General features: G+C 34.4%; 1 protein-coding gene across 7 annotated transcripts in view; it reads right to left on the bottom strand.

Annotated features, from left to right (window-relative positions):
• LOC126972155 (potassium/sodium hyperpolarization-activated cyclic nucleotide-gated channel 2) overlaps positions 1-18,037 on the bottom strand; it is a 313,446-nt gene that overhangs the window by 270,449 nt on the left and 24,960 nt on the right. For all 7 annotated transcript variants that reach the window (XM_050818746.1, XM_050818749.1, XM_050818751.1 and 4 more), the window contains exon 2: positions 16,936-17,311. In XM_050818746.1, coding sequence (XP_050674703.1) covers positions 16,936-16,982 — 47 coding nt within the window. In that variant the 5' untranslated portion in view covers positions 16,983-17,311. The remainder of the gene's footprint in view (positions 1-16,935; positions 17,312-18,037) is intronic.

The following is an 18,037-nucleotide window of genomic DNA, read 5'->3' as shown; positions in this document are numbered from 1 at the left end:
GCATAGACTTCTCGATTGCCACCTGAGCGACCATGAGCTGATGATGATGATGAGCTTTCTCATTAGGCCCATAATTAGCGATCACGTCTGCGTTCCGTAAGTCATCACTGGCAACACACACTGGTTGAAAACCTTCGTCTTCAGACACTGTGGTATTTGGGACGAGAAGATTTTACGGAGCTTCCCGAACGCTTCTCATCCGAGTTAGATGCTGTCAAGCTGTCTGTTACGCCGATTGTAAAAAGGTGCCTATTTAGTTGACATTTCAGATTGCCCACTATAATTCGGATATCATGTCTATTTAGGCTGATAAGTCGACGTATCTGTTAGGGAGATATCGGCATATCTATAGAACAGACAGTTGATCAATTACCGACAGTATGGGTTTCATCTTAGTTAATCAGCATGCGATCTTTTTCACGTTTAATTGTAACATGGATGGATGGGGACTACAGGCACTGAAAAACTCTTGACAGTAAATTTATATAAACCGAAGGCTCAACATCTGGATCTATAGTGTCCCTCCAAACTGCGGTTGTCGAGGAACTTTGTACCACGTCAAGATCCTTCTATGTCCAGCTCTTGCTAAAATATTGCCAGTGATGTTCTAGAGATCTTAACGCTCATCAGTTAGCATGAGGTACACGTAGAATTTTCGGTCCTCCATAGAAATAAATACAATTTCAAAATTATCTTTATTTAACTACAACCTCTTTAGATATAAACCTCCGCGACAGTCCGTTCACCCCAATTTACAACAAGTTAGGAACATTTCCGCACGTGCCAGCTTAATGAATCAACACATCTTTGATCAACTTTCTTTAATCCACAAGGGAATTACCCAAACATTACTCATGTCTCGTTCTTAGATAACATTAAATTTAACTTCAATCGCGTAATTACTCACTTAAATATATCAAAATTAACATTGTTATTACTAGAACTGTAATCTATTCCAGTAAAAACTTAATTTACTATTAAATTTGGTATATTAATGAAATAGACCCAAAAAATGTTTGTGTAGTTTTATTACTTTTGGCGCGTTAGGGAAACATTATCAAAGTGAATTTTTACGATGCGCATTTGAATAATTCAAATTCAAATATTTTTATTTAAAATATCATTCAAAATCACTTATTGAACGTCAAAAACTACCAACCATTCAAAAAAGACTGACCTGAGAAGAATGGGCGCAAGAAACTCAGCGGGCTTTTTTTTATATAGAAAAATATGAATTACAATGTGATATCTTACAATAAACATTTATATGAGCCTGAGGGTTTTCGCTTCATTCCCAGTCTGTGGTGTCATTAAGAAAATCGTTTATGCTATAGTAACCCTTCCCACACAAACGTTTTTTAACAATTCTTTTAAATTTCGTAACACATTTGTTTTGTACATTTTCTGGGATCATATTGTACAAGCAATTACATCGCCCAACAAATGACTTACTAACTCGACCCAACCTCGAGTAGTAGGCATAACAAGATTATGTTTGTTCCTAGTGTTAACAATATGAATGTCACAGTTTCTAGAAAATTCCTCAATGTGCTTATGAACATACAGAACATTATCAAAAATATATTGAGAAGCAACAGTGAAAATGTTTATTTCTTTAAATTTTTCTCTTAATGATTCTTAAGGACCTAGGTTATAAATCGCGCAAATAGCCCTCTTCTGCAGCACAAAGATGGTATTAATATCGGCCGCACTGCCCATAACAATATACCATAGGATATATTACTACTAAAATAACTAAAGGATAGTAGTCGCGCCGTATCTATGTCAGTTTACCGTCTAATTTTCTTAACCGAATATGCTGCAGAACTATGCCTATTGGCCAATCCTTCAAAATGGGGCCCCATATTGAAGGATTCCCCCATTGCAATTTGGAATCAAGAGTAATGCCGAGAAATACAGCTGATTCCACTGGTTTTACCACCTCTCCGTTTAATAAAATATTCGCATCTACATTTTTGACATTTGGCTCGGTAAATTTAATATATTTGGTTTTATGAATATTTAACAATAAGTTATTGGCGCTAAGGTAACGGAACTCTTCAATTCTTAGGAGTAAATTAACGATACTCGGCCGAATCTTTTTTATCCTATCCGGATATTAAGTCATCTACCATAACATAGTTATGGTCAAGTAATTGTCGTAGTCGAATATGACGATCAATGGGATTCCTTAACGACTTACAGTAAGGGTGCGATCTGTGGGAGAATCTCTGTCTGTAATCAAATTGCAAAGCGCTTACGTTCATTGCTGCATTGAAAAATTTTGTATATCTACAAATATTTAGAAAAATTGTTATTTGGTGTACTTCAAATTCACTAAAAATCAAAAAATAAAAAATATTTTAACAAAAAACAACCGACTTCAAAAACACTATTCCAAAACAAAAGATATAATATGTACTAAAAAGTATAAAAATAATTGCGTATTTTTATACAATCTAATTAATTAATCTAATTCTAGTTACGATTATTGTAATTCTTGGAGTCGGTGTCATCCACGATAGGTTTGTAACTGTGTATGTATGTAGTTACAAACCTATCTTGGACACATCTCACCTATAACTACATAGTTATAGGTGCTTGAGTCGTGAGGAGGCGAGAGGCCTATAATAATCGTAACTAGGATTACATTAACTAATTAAGCAATTATTTGTATACTTTTTAGCGCATTTTATATCTATTGTTTTGGAATAGTGTTTTTGAAGTCGGTTGGTTTTTTGTTAAAATATTTTTATAACTTTTATTGGCTATTGTCCGCGACTACATCCGCATGAAACTCATTTTTATCGTAGCCCCTGGGGAACTATATATCCTTGAGAACGTGTGTACATACTTTAATGAATATCATAGGACTTTTATATTTACCAGTGGGAGGCGCCTTTGTACAGGATGCCCGCTAGATTATCGGTACCACAACGGCGCCTATTTCTGCCGTGAAGCAGTAATGTGGAAACATTACTTGTCTTTCGGTCTGATGGGCGCCGTAGCTTGTGAAATTACTGGGCAAATGAGACTTAACATCTTAAGTCTCAAGGTGACGAGCGCAATTGTAGTGCCGCTCAGAATTTTTGGGTTTTTCAAGAATCCTGAGTGGCATGTAATGGGCAGGACGTATCAATTACCATCAGCTGAACGTCCTGTTCGTCTCGCCTCTTATTATCTTAAGAAAGGAGTCCTATGGGTCTGGGACGTCCCTATTTTAATTTTTACACCCCGGGATGCAAAGGGCAAATAGTCGTGTTTCGTGTTTTAAACCTAGCTGCTAGATCTCGTTTTTGCCTCCAAAAATGCCTGTGTAATAAACTTCATATAAGTCTTTAAATGGGATAGATAGATACTTAAAAATAATTCCATATGAATAAGCCTTGTGATAGATTTCATTTATTTGTATTATTATGTTTTTGTATTACGTCATCGCCACAATGTGTAAATTGAACAATGAAATCCAACCTCCTCGCTAATAATAGACCTTCAATGAAATTTCGTCCACTAATCCAATAATATTCGAAAGTTAGCTACAGCCCGACCGCTTTAGTAAGAAGCCAAAGGCTACGTGACCTATGACGTCATTTATGTATCCCGCTGTAGTAGTTCTGGTAAAAATAAGGCAGGACTCGCAAACGTCGTGTGGGTTGTTCTATTTATATCATTGTGTTATTATTGACCAAAAAGTTTGTTATGTAGCCGACCTACTTAAATAGGTATTGTAAGTTGGTAGTGAAATACTTAGTAATATATATACCATGAAGGAAGCCGGAATTTAGTACTACACTAATAATAAACCACCACAGGTTCGCTTTAGGTAGAACGTCAGGATCCGGGAGGAAGTTACTCTTGGAAGGTCACGAGATAAGTGTTTGGTGTGGTGAAATCGTAAAAAATCTAAATTAACACTACTAGTGAAGTGAAAGTTGAAAGAATATTATTTGCTTTGCAATATTGTAAATACAAATAATTCATAGACGTACAATAAACTCACAATCAGTTTGAAGCAAAACTCTGCCTCCGCATCTAGTTAGGCATTCAGTTGTGTTTCGACCGCGCTTTGAATACAACGCCTTGCAATCACAAAGTGTTCACTGAAAAACTGTGCAAACAACAGCATTTCCAAACTTAAAAATAAACTATGTTTAATTAAAACGACTTCAAAAACTCAAAAGTATAAAATAACTTAATTGAGATTTAAATTTATACACCTCCAATGGAATTCTTATAACTGCCCGCTTGGTTTGTTTGGTTCTAGATGAAGCTATCCCGCTCAAAGTCACGCATGACGAGTGTAGGTACCTATTATTACATTTGGCTTGGCACCGACTTCAAACCTATCAATAGGTAACATATACAAATAATAGTATTCTATTAATGTAGGTATAATATTTGCATAAGAGGTGTATAAATTTAACCATTTTTTAACTTTTTAGTGTCATTAATTAGGTACCGCGCGCCTGAAACTATATAAATCCCCTACTTCACGTTCTTGTAAGACACTGAAGTATCATGAACAAGTATTTCAGTACTAAACGGCAACTTTATACTTTAAGTACACCTGCTCGCTACAAATTACACCATCATAGCAATTACCAGCCTAGCGAAACTCTCTAAGAAAAAAGCGATCGTTTGAAACGTGCAATCATTGATATATTGACAGATGACGGCTGTAATTTTGTAAAATGCTAAGATAGCCGAAATCCACAACGTTTTAAGTAACTGTTCGCTTTCAAACTTAGCCGGATTATACTTCGTCACCATACTATTTCAAACTTATGTGAAATCTCACTGCTATACTAAACTAAATTTCAACTTAGGAATTCCCTCTCGTAAGACGAAGTATTTACATCCCCTTTGGCAATTACTTGCGTCCTACCCGTGAACGTGAACAAAGACATCTTTTTAAACCATTCTGTGATAATATCAACTCATGCTATTTGTTTTCAAAATGGCCCATGCTGTTCTATTTAAATCGCAACTATACAAAAGTAAATTTAGATCAAGTATTTACTTGCGTCTTAAACTTGCTTAACGTAGATTTTAAGTGCAGTTAAAATTACGGTAGAACTGACATCTGCATCTCTGTTTAATTTTCTCCAGCTTTTCTTTAGTCTCGAGTGGAAAGACAAATTAAAACAAGGAAAACTTTTAAAGGTGCATCTACCTAGTCTTGCTATGAATAGTTTTAGCCTAGATTTCATTTTATTTGCAACATAGTATGTTTTTTTATGGATAAATAATCTTTTTTTAAGGACAAAGGAACGTAGGAATCATCTGATGTTAATTAATCCCACACCCGTCACCTTCACTCACAACACCAGAAGAATCACAGGAGCGTTGCCGGCCCTTTAGAAAATTTTACCAGTGGGAGGCTCCTTTGCTCAGGATGCCGGCTAGATTATGGGTACCACAACGTCACCTATTTCTGCCGTGAAGCAGTAATGTGTAAACATTACTGTGTTTTGGTCTGAAGGGCGCGGTCGTTAGTGAAATTTCTGGGCAAATGAGACTTGACAACTTATGTCTCAAGGTGACGAGCGCAATTGTATTACCGCTCAGAATTTTTGGGGTTTTTCAAGAATCCTGAGCGGCACTGCATTGTAATGGGCAATTACCTTCTTTTCATAAAAAAATGTGTCGTCCCTTATTTTCATAAAAATAGTGTACGCGCTTTTTTAGAAGGTACCCATGGCGTATCGTCCCGGAAATTACCACACAACCTCATTCCATAGTTTGGTTGTAACATACACACAAACATACAATGAATACCTAGCGGATTAATAGTTTTATGAGTAGCATTTGACTCCATTCCTACATTGTGTTATGCTATCACAACGATCCGGTTCTCTTTATCACCCTACTCCATTTTAAAGTCACAGGAATATTTAACATTATTTAGCGAGAAAATAAATATATCTAAAATATTTTATGGGCAGGTTGCATTAGAAAGCTATGTGTATCGAAGCAAAACAGCTGGTGTGGCAATTGTCCATTACATTACATGTTGTACACGAAGCCCGGAAATACATTCCATGCGGTCTCAAATCTACTTGCGGTGCGACCCTTGTTCTCTGGGTAAAGACCTTCTCAATTAAATTGCACAAGCAAATATAGACACAATCTCCGTGTGCTTAACAATCAATGTTGCCAAAACAGCACTTTCCTGCAAATACCACAACACTTAAAGCTGCGACTTGCTTCAGATGTGATACGTGCTTTTGGTTTTTCATTAACCTTTAGTATGAAATAAATGAAGAATTGCCATTAAAGAAATACTGCAAGCAGTTTTAAATTTACACTTTCTGTTTTTACTAACATTTTAATTTCTCTTTGAAACTCTTGTTGTACTTTTATTATTATTTATTACGAATTTTTCACCTAAAAGAGAGCGCTTATTTGCAATAAGGCTTTCTTTTTCTGCTACCATAGTTTTGAAATAAAATAAAGATTTATTATTCATTTGTTCCCTTATCACATTCTTATACATTCTCAGGTATCATATTTTTGAACTTAACATTATATTGATGTTTAAATACAATCATCGATTCGTTTTATATTTCGAGAACAAAATCTAGCTTCTTGTTTATTCGTTGGTTTTGGTGCACTTCAACTTTTGACTCGACATCATAACATTCCAAATGCCGTGGAATATAATGTATAAATTACCCGCCGTTTATATGGTATAAAAACGAATTCTAATAGATCTTTATCGGGCAATCCCAAACACAAATCGAGTTTTTTTATGAGAAAAAGTGTTCAAAAAACGAGCAAATAATTAATTCACCAGACGGTAAGTGATACGCGCTGCAAATTACAATGCAGTGCCGCTTAAGATTCTTGAAAAATCCCAACTTTCAGCAACATCGCAATTGCACTCGCCACTACAAAAAATAAGTACAAAGGCTTACTAGCCAACTAATTTCACTAGCTATGACGCCCTTCAAACCAAATCACAATAATGCTAAAACACTAATACTATTGACACCAGAAAAGGCGCCGCTGTGGCATCTAGCTGACATTATATTGCTAGAAACTTCACAATCTTTATACAAATCTGTAATTATATTAATATCTTATTACGTGTTTCCAATTTGTTAATTTATTTAATCAGAAAATTAATTAAAATAAACTCATGATGATAAACTAATTGCATGATTCATTCTCACCTCTCCTAATTCCATTTTTTTCCGATAAATGCAGTATTAAAACAATACATCAATTTAAGATCCATAATCAAAATGCGATGAACAAAATCAAACACTCTATTACTTTTGGTAAGACAACTGAATTTCAGCAGATCCGGTATTATAAGAGCTGTGCCTTGCATTTGGCATGCTCCCAGTGAATTATAGGATAGCTACGATCTAGGAAAACAATTCTGGAAGTTACTACGAGATAGAGATACCATGTGAGATATAGACTTACCTAATAACAATCTGTACAAACAGGCAAATCTTAACCGATTTCAGTATAATAAGATATTTTCGCAGTGGTTGTAGTTTTTAACTTATAAAGATGATGAAAATAGCTTAGATAATTTATACGTCTAGATAGAATCTCTTGCTGTTAGACAACCGATAAGAACAGGCGGATTTGTATGACTTTATGCATGCATTAGTGTGCGTGAATTACTCAAACTAGGGGTTAGTTCTAAACTCATTTTTTTTTCGACGTTTTCACAGATGTCATGGTCTATCTAGCTAGACGTATAAAAGATCTAGGAATATAGGCACTTATTAATGAAAGTAAAAGTAAAGATATTACTTCTAATATAACTCTCCTCTACAGCTAATGTTACAATTATATAATTGTATTTTTAATATAGATGAAAACACTGATATCTTCTTTTCAAACTTTCTTAATTTTAAAAAACAAATTTATATTGCTCTCCAAAATTTATAGATTTTAGATTTTAAAATATCACATGTATTTCTTATAGTAATGTTGTGCCTACCTATAATTTAAGTACATTTAAACTATTTTATGATATTTGTTTAATTCTTAGTGCATAAGTTAATAAATTGTATTAAGTTGGTAAGCCTTTATAAATAAATAAATAAATATGCTGAGATATATCTCAGCATCTTAGGATTATGGATATTATGCATTTATTAGTGTCATGAAAAGAAATTTACGAGCTTAAAATTGTAAGACGTCTGAGTTAGTAACTCTGACTACTTCTTTTGACGAACTCTGTGATATTGTTATCGCCTTTATTATTTTACATTTATGTGAAGACATAACACAAATGTCTTGGTCACGCTTGGCGGCCATTTTAAATTGGCTCTGTAGATAAGTGCACTGTCATTATATCGTCTACTAACATCTGACGATGGTGGCGTGTGATCCGGACATTATATGTAATGTTCCATTGTTGTTGTGATTGCTGTTAAATTCTCATATTTATCCAAACCTAGACTATCTATGAATGGTACAAAGTCAGGCATTCTTATACCTTGGTTTTATATAAGTATACCCACGTTTACCCATCTAAAGCATTAAAGCAATTATTATCTTTTTCACTTTTGGATGTGTATGTGTTGTTTTTGTGTATTGTTACCCTTTCGGAATCTTTTTAAGGAATAGAAGGACAAACATATGTACGCATGTGCTCACAATCTTGTGACTCCAGAGGAATCACAGGAGTGTTGTAGGGATTTAAAGTGGTTTTAGCCGGTTTTTGATGGTGTCTTATTATTCTAGGCATACCGTGTACGGCAGCTCTTTCTATAGTTTGGATTTACGTGAAAGAATGTTCCATGAAAACTATATTGTGGAGGATCGCCCCATATCCAGATGATGAGCATGTTGTGTCACAAAGTGAGTCAAAACTTGTGGCATGTCATGCTAAGCTGGAGTACGACAACCCAAATCAGGTCAAACTGTTCTTCGGAAAACCTATATATATAAGATATAAACACAGACGTCACTCTAAGTCAGCTATATTTGAATACATACTAGACCGTCCAAAACCACTACATCCGCTTCGAACAACCAAAAATTTTGGCAAAAGAGAATAGATTTCTCCGATGTTGATACGTGAAGCATTTGAAATTAAAAAACACCCAAATTTCAATTGACAAGTGGGGCTACAACTATCTAACACCTGGTATTTCTAAATCTCTATATTAATACCCAAAGCTACATACACCAAAAAAGAAGAGGACATTGTCAGTAAATTTTGACAAAAACCGACATAGTCGACAAACCGAATAGACAGATCTACAGCAAATACCACCTTAGAGGCAACAAATGGCGCTAATCTTCATAATGGCTACTATTAGAAATACTATCTTGACTCATTTCAACCGCAGTAAAAGAGGATGTAAGTACTACGTAATAAGAGGTGGAACTGCCTAAGTAAAAATTGAAATTTAGTTCAGTATTAAACGTGCACTAAGATTTGACATAAGTTTGAAATAGTAAATATAATATGGCGACGAAGTATAATCCGGCTAAGTTTGAAAGCGAATAGTTGCTTAAAACGTAGTGGATTTGGGCTATCTTCGTTTTTTACAAGATTATAATATAATATTAATAATATAATAATAATATTGACACACTTTTCACACAAATTATGCATATATAGCCTGTATTATGGGTTACAAGACAATGATATATTTAATACAATATAATTACTTAAACATACATAAATTCTTATAAACATACATAAATACATTTAAACATCCATGACTCGGAAACAAACATCCATATTCATCGTATAAATCCTTGCACCTACCGGGATTCGAACCCGGGACCTCTAGCTTAGTAGGTAGGATCGCTAACCACTCGGCTATACAGGTCGTCGTACTATTAGAGCAGCTATGTGTCAATCTCTCTACTGCACGTTTCATACAATCGAGTGAAACGCTTTTTTCTTAAAGAGTTTCGCAAGGCTGACCGCAGTTCCCCTGAAACGTGCTCTGGAAAGGTCACGAAACGTCGGGTTAGCTAAAATAACAATAAAATTTCACTTGTACGCAAAATCTAATGTAAAAACAGTTACAATTACACGCATTTTAATCCATTATTAGAGTCCTTTTAAAAAAGTGTCTTATTTAAATGTTTAACACTCGCGTTAATCAAAGGAAAAAATATAATATAAAGTCCGTTGAGTTTTTTTTTAAATTTAAAACGATTTTGATGATTTTTAAACGATAATGTTCTTAGTAGTTTTATATGACCTCAGTATTTTTATTAAGAAACTAGCCGACCCGGCAGACTTCTTACTGCCTCAATGGATAAATAAAAGACCTAAACTTAATCAATTTAAAGCTTTCTGTTAAACTATATTTATTGTTTTGTTTTGTGGTGCGGTTAGGTTCAGAGGTTTTTTTTTGACAAAACTTAAGATTTATCAATCTACATAAAAATAATCTGATAGATAGTTAACATCTGTAGCTAATCTACCAACTACAGTAACTAGAATGAAGTTTATTTTTTACCTCCTGAGAATGATGTAAAAATTATAATTAGTTTATCATTTTACAATATTCTTTTAATTTGATTTCTGAACGACGGAGGACACATCAAAGGAAAAACAAAATCGTTGTTTTATTTAATTCCAAGCATTTTCATATCTATTCACCTTTTAAACCTTCTCTGGACTCCCACAAATAATTCAAGACCAAAATTAATCAAATCGGTCCAGCCTTTCTCGAGTTTGAGCGAGACTAACGAACAGCAATTCATTTTTATATATGTAGATAAAGATAACCCAAAGGTTGTTCCAATACATTGTTTCGTCTATTAAAATAATTATCTATATTGAAATTTAAAAGAATGATATTGAAGTATGACTCAGGCATTGTTACATTTTCATATCATTAGAAGGAGTTTGCGACAAAGGACTTCAGTAGTAGGGATTTATTATTATTATATTACATTTATCGCATTCATGGAATGAACATTGAGTCGCTCACCAATCATTAGGTTAATTACCACTGATTTGTAATGAGTATGGATCTGTTTAACTTAAAAAGCTAACTTTGAAACTATAAGAGATATCGAAAAACGGATCAGCGAATCGCTCGGAAATACATCAAAAACCCCCAGTTTGACACCAAACTTTTTTTTTTAGTAGGCATCACGTACAAGTGAGCCAGAACCCGGGAGGCAGAACCGGCGAATCCCCACTACTGTGATCCAGAACCGGCGAATCCCTACTACTGACCTTATTTAACAAATATTTAACCTTTTCATTTTATTATATCTATTTAAAATTGTTACTGTCTTAAAGCTATGGTCATTAACGACGATTAAAATATCCTTTTATATGAAAACTAGCTGACCCAGCAAACGTTGTATTGCCGATATTAAAATCGCGATACAAAAGTAACTGTTGATCGTAGATGGGTGAAAATTTGAAGTTGTATGTATTTTTTAATGCTGACTCATAATCAAACAAATTTATAAATATTGCCGTGGACCACCCCTAACATTTAGGGGGATCAAAAATAGATGTTGTCCGATTCTCAGACCTAATCAATACGAACTCAAAATTTCATGAGAATCGGTCAAGCCGTTTCGGAGGAGTTTAACTACAAACACTGCGACACGAGAATTTTATATATTAGATTAAGTTAAAACAATTTGTGTGTCAATATTAAACCAACTTCAATATTCAATACTTACATGTTGGATATCTAATATTAAAGATATGAAGGTAACTCTGTCTGTCTGTTACTCTTATATGCCAAAGCTACGCGACTGAATTTGATTATTCAAAGTAAAGGGAAGAAAATTGGCAATATTTTTATTAATTTCTTAACAGCTGAATGAGAAGCGCTTTTAATATCATTTTATTCAGATGAACAAATATAAAAAAAAAAAATTCTTTTCATTTGATATGTAAATCTATTTACCAGTCGAGGCTTGTTCAATCTCTTTCATTCCAATCTTTCATTGTATTACATTCTTATACACATATATAAATACATAATTATATAATGTTTCTGTCTCAAAAATTCTAAATCATAGTGATTATGAATAAGTGGGTAAGGTATACGAAAGACCAGTCTTTCGGATAACTTACTGATTTGAAATGATTTGAAATCTCGACACTGATGTCGAGAAAACCTATGTGCGATACAAGACAGTTATTGCAACAGCATTATCATACTGTCTACAACTGTTAAACACGCAACTTTCGAATCAGTAATAAGACAATTTAATTTACATAGTTACTTTGTTGATATTCTGTGGATCAACTGAAGTATATTAAATCTCGGAACAATCTTAATATCTCTAAATCCAGAGTCCTGATGTTTGTTTCCGTTTATAGAATAATTTATTCCCATTAAGACAAAAAATTCACTTACCCGAGAGATAAGTTAAATAAAAAACAAGGTTAGTATTAATTACTTATCCGGTATGAATATGTGGTTAGTATAAAGAATTACCCCCTTATTCATAATGGTCCGCTAACTTTAAACAGCCGCTTAGGAGTGTTTTTTCTCATTCTGACTTAGGTCAATAGAAGAAGACAGAGTGAGACTTAGCAATGCTTTAAGTTAGCAGACTATTATGAATGAGGGGGTTAGTGGTTAATAATAGGTACAATAATCTAGTGTGAGGACACAGTGATATATCATAATAGCAAATGACGGTTGAAATGTTTTCAGTGAACTTCTAAACTAATGAACGGATTTTAAATGATTATTTCATGTAGTGCAGTTTAGTCCAACTTGAGAGATGGGATAGTTTTTATTTCGATTTGGGACTTTGGGATTTGACAGTTCTGCTGTGAAACAATTCATTTCATTATAACAACAGGGAGCATATTTTACGAAATTATTCTTTATGTTATGAAAATATATTATTGAAGAATTCATAAAAAATAGTAAATTATTTATTATGTATAGAACAACGTCTGTCGCGTCAGCTAGCAATATAATAGATTCTTGATTTATAATTTTTGTCGTCATTAGCTTTTAAATTAATAATCATTTGAATTATATGAAATAAGTATACTTCGTACTCTTTTTGTCAACAAACACCGTAGAATTTCAAATGGATTTGGTATAAAAGTGCAGTTATTGCCAATAGCCGAAATTTGCTTTTACACAAGGCTAACAAAATAAAATAAAAAAGCCTTTTATTCATCCTTAAAAAAAAATTGTTTTTAAATATAAGTTTTATACATGCATTTTAATAAAAATTAAAAAATTAAAACACAATAAAATTAAAAAATTAATATCACAATTATATAAATTTGAATAGTCATATAATGTTATTATTAAAATGTAAATATGTTAATTAGCATGTCAGTTTATCAACTCTCACAAGGCTAACTAAAATAGATAGATAAATGATTTAAATTTCAATTGCGAGTTTGCTATTGATTGTCACACTAACGCATAAACTGTGCTTGACGTATAATCGAATCACCGCATGGCAAGCAATGAAAGAAGTGTGGGTTACGCTGAGGACCCTATCCATTGAAGATAAGGATACACGTTGATTTGATTATGCGCTTGCATAGCGAGCAATGTATATTTTTTCTTTTAGCTTATTACTTGTTTTGATTTTGTAGTCTTTGCTACATTTTTGAAATTTAAAAGATATTCATCATTATTTTAGGTCGGTCGATACTCGAAATCTGACTTTTTGTCTAACAATTAGTACTAATAGAGAACGCATGAAACGGTTTAAGTATGATTGTTTAATCATAGTGACGGCGCGGCTGTTCCTTCATTACCATTGCAGCCTTTTTTAGCTATTCCGTTGTTTCTATAATAACATTCTCGAAGAAATACGTAAGAAACTTTTAAATAACCTTAATATATTTTTAATACGGAAACTTGTAAGAACTCGTATAATGATTACTAAGCAAACAGAAATGCAGGGTATTATTATACGAATGGAATTTATACATTTTTAATATATTTTATAAGATAAGATAATACCTATTTATAACAGAACACATTTAAATTGTTGTTTATTTAGTGACGTCAAAAAAGTTATCTTTTAATCCTATTTTAGACAAATAAACTATTTGATTTGATTTAATTTAGTAATAGAGTTCCCAATGGTAATCTTGTGGGTACGTATTGGCAACCCCAGTGTCTTTAGCAAGTCAAAATTCATTCACTTAAGTTTTATTTGCACGGAGAAATTTCGTTACAGTTATCTCTGCGCATAAATTGGGACCCCTCTCTTCTTATAATACCAATTACCAGTCTGTTTACTTCTCAATTCCAATTACAAAGCCGACAGTGATTGTAATTTGCATATATGAGACACATTACGACCTGCGATCTACAAGAGGATACACTTAAACTTAACTGTACTTCAAAATGTGTCGTATGTCTGAGAAAGAGAGTATATTTTTAAATAAGCCGGTTGTGTTTTGTTATTGCTTCGCTTTTGATTTAGAAGGTAATTGAATATTCACATCTCGATGGCTAGCCGTCTACCGTTTCATCATTGGGGGCTTCGATCACTTTTCGTATACTTTTCATCGCACTTAATCGAATATAGTGAGGCCAACGAGACAAGATAAAGAATGTAAACAAATTTTCAGGGGTTCAAAACATTTCTTATAACATATTTGAATATTTAAGACTGTGATTCCGTAAGTAAAATCAGTAAGAAAACTAACAGTAATGGATTAATAAGTAAATAAGGAAACGAAAATTTGCCTATACCTTCGAACGCAATCCAAAGAGGAATAAACTTGTTAAAAATGGCGGACCAAATTATTTTTACGAGAAATAATTGTGCATTAAATCTAGATTAATATAGATCTTTCCAGAATGTTATTTAAATGAATATTTTTGAAGATATTTCAGATTTAAAATGCATGTTGCGACATAAATAACGGGTTCACTCGGCAAATTCAAACGGTCTTCGGGTAAACCTGTGGGAATAGGTGTTCCACAGGGTTCTATTCTCAGTCCTTTCTTGTTTCTTATTATAACACTAGAAATAAGGGATTGCTTGTAACTAATTCTAGTAGGCTTCATAAGATACATAATAGCTTTAAGGGTAAATGTATACACTTCTATAATAAAGTCGCAGCCACTGTTCAGGCATTATCTATAAATAAATTTAAATGTTATTTAAAAAAAATGGCTCTGTCGTAAATCCTATTACACCACTACTGAATATCGAAATGGTTGGACAGCCTGGGACTAGATTGTGATTATTTTATAGCGATAGAAATGACTGTACAATATTGTATATTTTTATTGAAAAGAGCACAAAAAAAGAATGCTGGGAGAGTTTCTTGCGCCGGTTCTTCTCTCTCAGAGCGCCATTTGTTTCCGAAGCGGTAGTAGTATCTAGTAGTATAAGAAATGACATCAAAAAGAATTCTAAAGGAATCAATTTTGAGAAAATAAATGCCTTTTAATGCATATACATTATATTTATTTAATTTTTACTATAAACTTTTGACAGAACGAATTCTGTCCGGGCAGCTATAATGAATTAACCGTCAAAAACCGTTTTGTCAGTAATTGTTACCAGTTTCCATAAGTGGTGATCCTACAATCATAGATTATACACTTATATAACTATAGACCTACAGCTCACTTGGTTTCTAACTATAAACAGCGCCACGTTTTGTTTGTCACTTGTTGTCATTTGTCATTGTCACGAAATGGTAAATATAGGGTATGTTCCGATATGCACTGCGACCACTGTTCAGTGTGACGTCAATTTAGTATACTGTGAAGCCGTTCCTTTATAGTCAGTTATACTGGTTACTATTTAAAACGGAACGCAATCCCGTATACTGTCAGCCGCATTTTTGGCCATTCTTTCGATTGTCATCATGAAAGTAGGGGTGTTTTTTTTACATTTAAGCGGTTCGATACCCAGACGAGGCAAGTTATTCTTAGAAAATCTTTGCAGAATGCAGAATTACTAACTTTTAAAAATACAATAAAGTCTTCTTTCAGTAAAATACCCTATCCACGATATTTAAGGTACTTTCTCTTCATGTCCCATAACTTTGGGACATCCTGTATATATATATATCTTGTAACATGATTTTTTAGATACTCCCAATACATAACATCAGGTACTTATGCTTACCAAGATAACAGGACTCTGAAGTAATACAGAGGGTTGTATTAAAAATAGTTTTAACTTCTTATGCTGCGTTCATGTGAACGCAGCAGTATCTAGTAGTATAAGAAATGACATCAAAAAGAATTCTAAAGGAATCAATTTTGAGAAAATAAATGCCTTTTACCATTTGACCATGTGGTCGGAGATGTGCGTACATAAGTACATACACTTTTATCTGCTTTTACTATAAAAAGGCACAAAAGGCATTTATTTTCTCAAAATTGATTTCTTTAGAATTCTTTTTGATGTAATTTCTAATATACTAGATACTACTACCGCTTCGGAAACAAATAGCGCTCTGAGAGAGAAGAAGCGGCACAAGAAACTCTCCCAGCATTCCTGTTTTTCGCTATTATATTCAACCTGGGCTTATTTAAGGAGGAGAAAAGAGCGAAGCGACTAATATACAATAGGTTTACTCCTCAGATCATTTATACGTCTAGGTAGACTATGACAGCTGTGAAAACGTTGAAAAAAATTGAGTTTAAAACTATTCTCTATTATGACAAGCACGTACAGTAACACAAAGTGACATACAAATCGCGAGTGTAAGACGTAGGTAGCTTGTCACGCACACTAAACTAATATTCCGGGCCTGTTTTTATCGGTTGTCTAGCAGCAAGAGATACTATCTAGACGTAAACATTATCCATCATAGTAAGAATCAGAAATAGCGGTAGATATCGAATATTTTTTTTTAATTAAAATTAATAGGTTAATATTCATAAATAGTTGTAATTCTTAAGTAATTTTGACTGATTGTAATTGTGACTTTGTTAAATTATGCAATATGGATGTGTGTCTGATATAAACATTTATTATTATTAATATTATCCAAGGTTTACTCACGTGTTATGGGCGGAGGAGAGCCTCCTGTGCAGGCTGCGCAGCGACATGGCGTACCCCTAGCAGGGCGGAGTGCCGCTGCCTTTGCCCCGCGGCCGGCGGAGCGCTCGGGCCCCGAAAAATGCGCCTTCCTCGTTGCACGACTGGGAGCGTTGCGTGGCCAACATGCCGCCCGGTGCATGCATGGGTCGTACGCGGCCGCGCCTGCCCCAACCAAGCCCCACCAGCTCAATCTTGACGACTTCCCACTACACCCACCACTAGATCTGTCAGTCTTACGCACGCAATCACACTTGCTAACAACACTATTCTATTAAGACTCTAAATAAGGCGCTTCTGTTATGCATAAATCCGTATTATATTCTCGAGCGTCACATACCTGGAACGAAGGAAACAATAAATTATTCTACTGAACGCAAGGCATGTATAGAAATAGAAAAAAAAAAAACAAATTTTTTTCAAAGTTCTGTATAATAGTGTTGATCAAAGAATAAGATGGCAGAACGGTTTATTCCATCGCCAAGTCATCCGGAGCACCGCGCCGATCACGCACCTAACACGGCCTCGCTTTTAAGGTTGCCGCTACACGCCGTCAGTAGTGTATTTTTTTGCATCCTAACCGATGACGATAGACGATCCGATGAAGACAAATCGGTTTTTCGTTGGACGATCCAGATGCCACTGCTGACGCTGTGGCTTATGTGGTTAGTGGTGGTGTGGGTATGGAACTCTCCTCGGTGCAGGTCACAACCGTGGTTTGACCGCTCCTGCAAAATGGCCTTTCGACGCAATCAGGAGAGCTATCAGGATTGGGTTAATGTGGTGGTGTTTAAGGATGAAAACTTAAAAAACAGTACAATCAAGCCTCCTGGTCCCTCAAAAGAGTTATTACCGAGGAGAGGTCAAAGCACATAGGCAGAATTGGCGAGAGACTTGAACGACTTTCCTCGGAACTCGTGCGTTCTTGTCACTTGCCAAGGCTGTCCAAGGAAATTTCTGCCAGCCTGCCATTGCGCCACTGCACAGGGACAATGACTCGCTGGCCTATGACGCGAAGGACAAAGCTTATTTCCTGGGCTTCGTGTCTAGCTCGAGTCTAGATGAC

Source organism: Leptidea sinapis, chromosome 25, assembly GCF_905404315.1.
Source record: "Leptidea sinapis chromosome 25, ilLepSina1.1, whole genome shotgun sequence".
Taxonomy (NCBI): domain Eukaryota; kingdom Metazoa; phylum Arthropoda; class Insecta; order Lepidoptera; family Pieridae; genus Leptidea; species Leptidea sinapis.
This window is presented reverse-complemented; position numbering and strand designations above follow the sequence as displayed.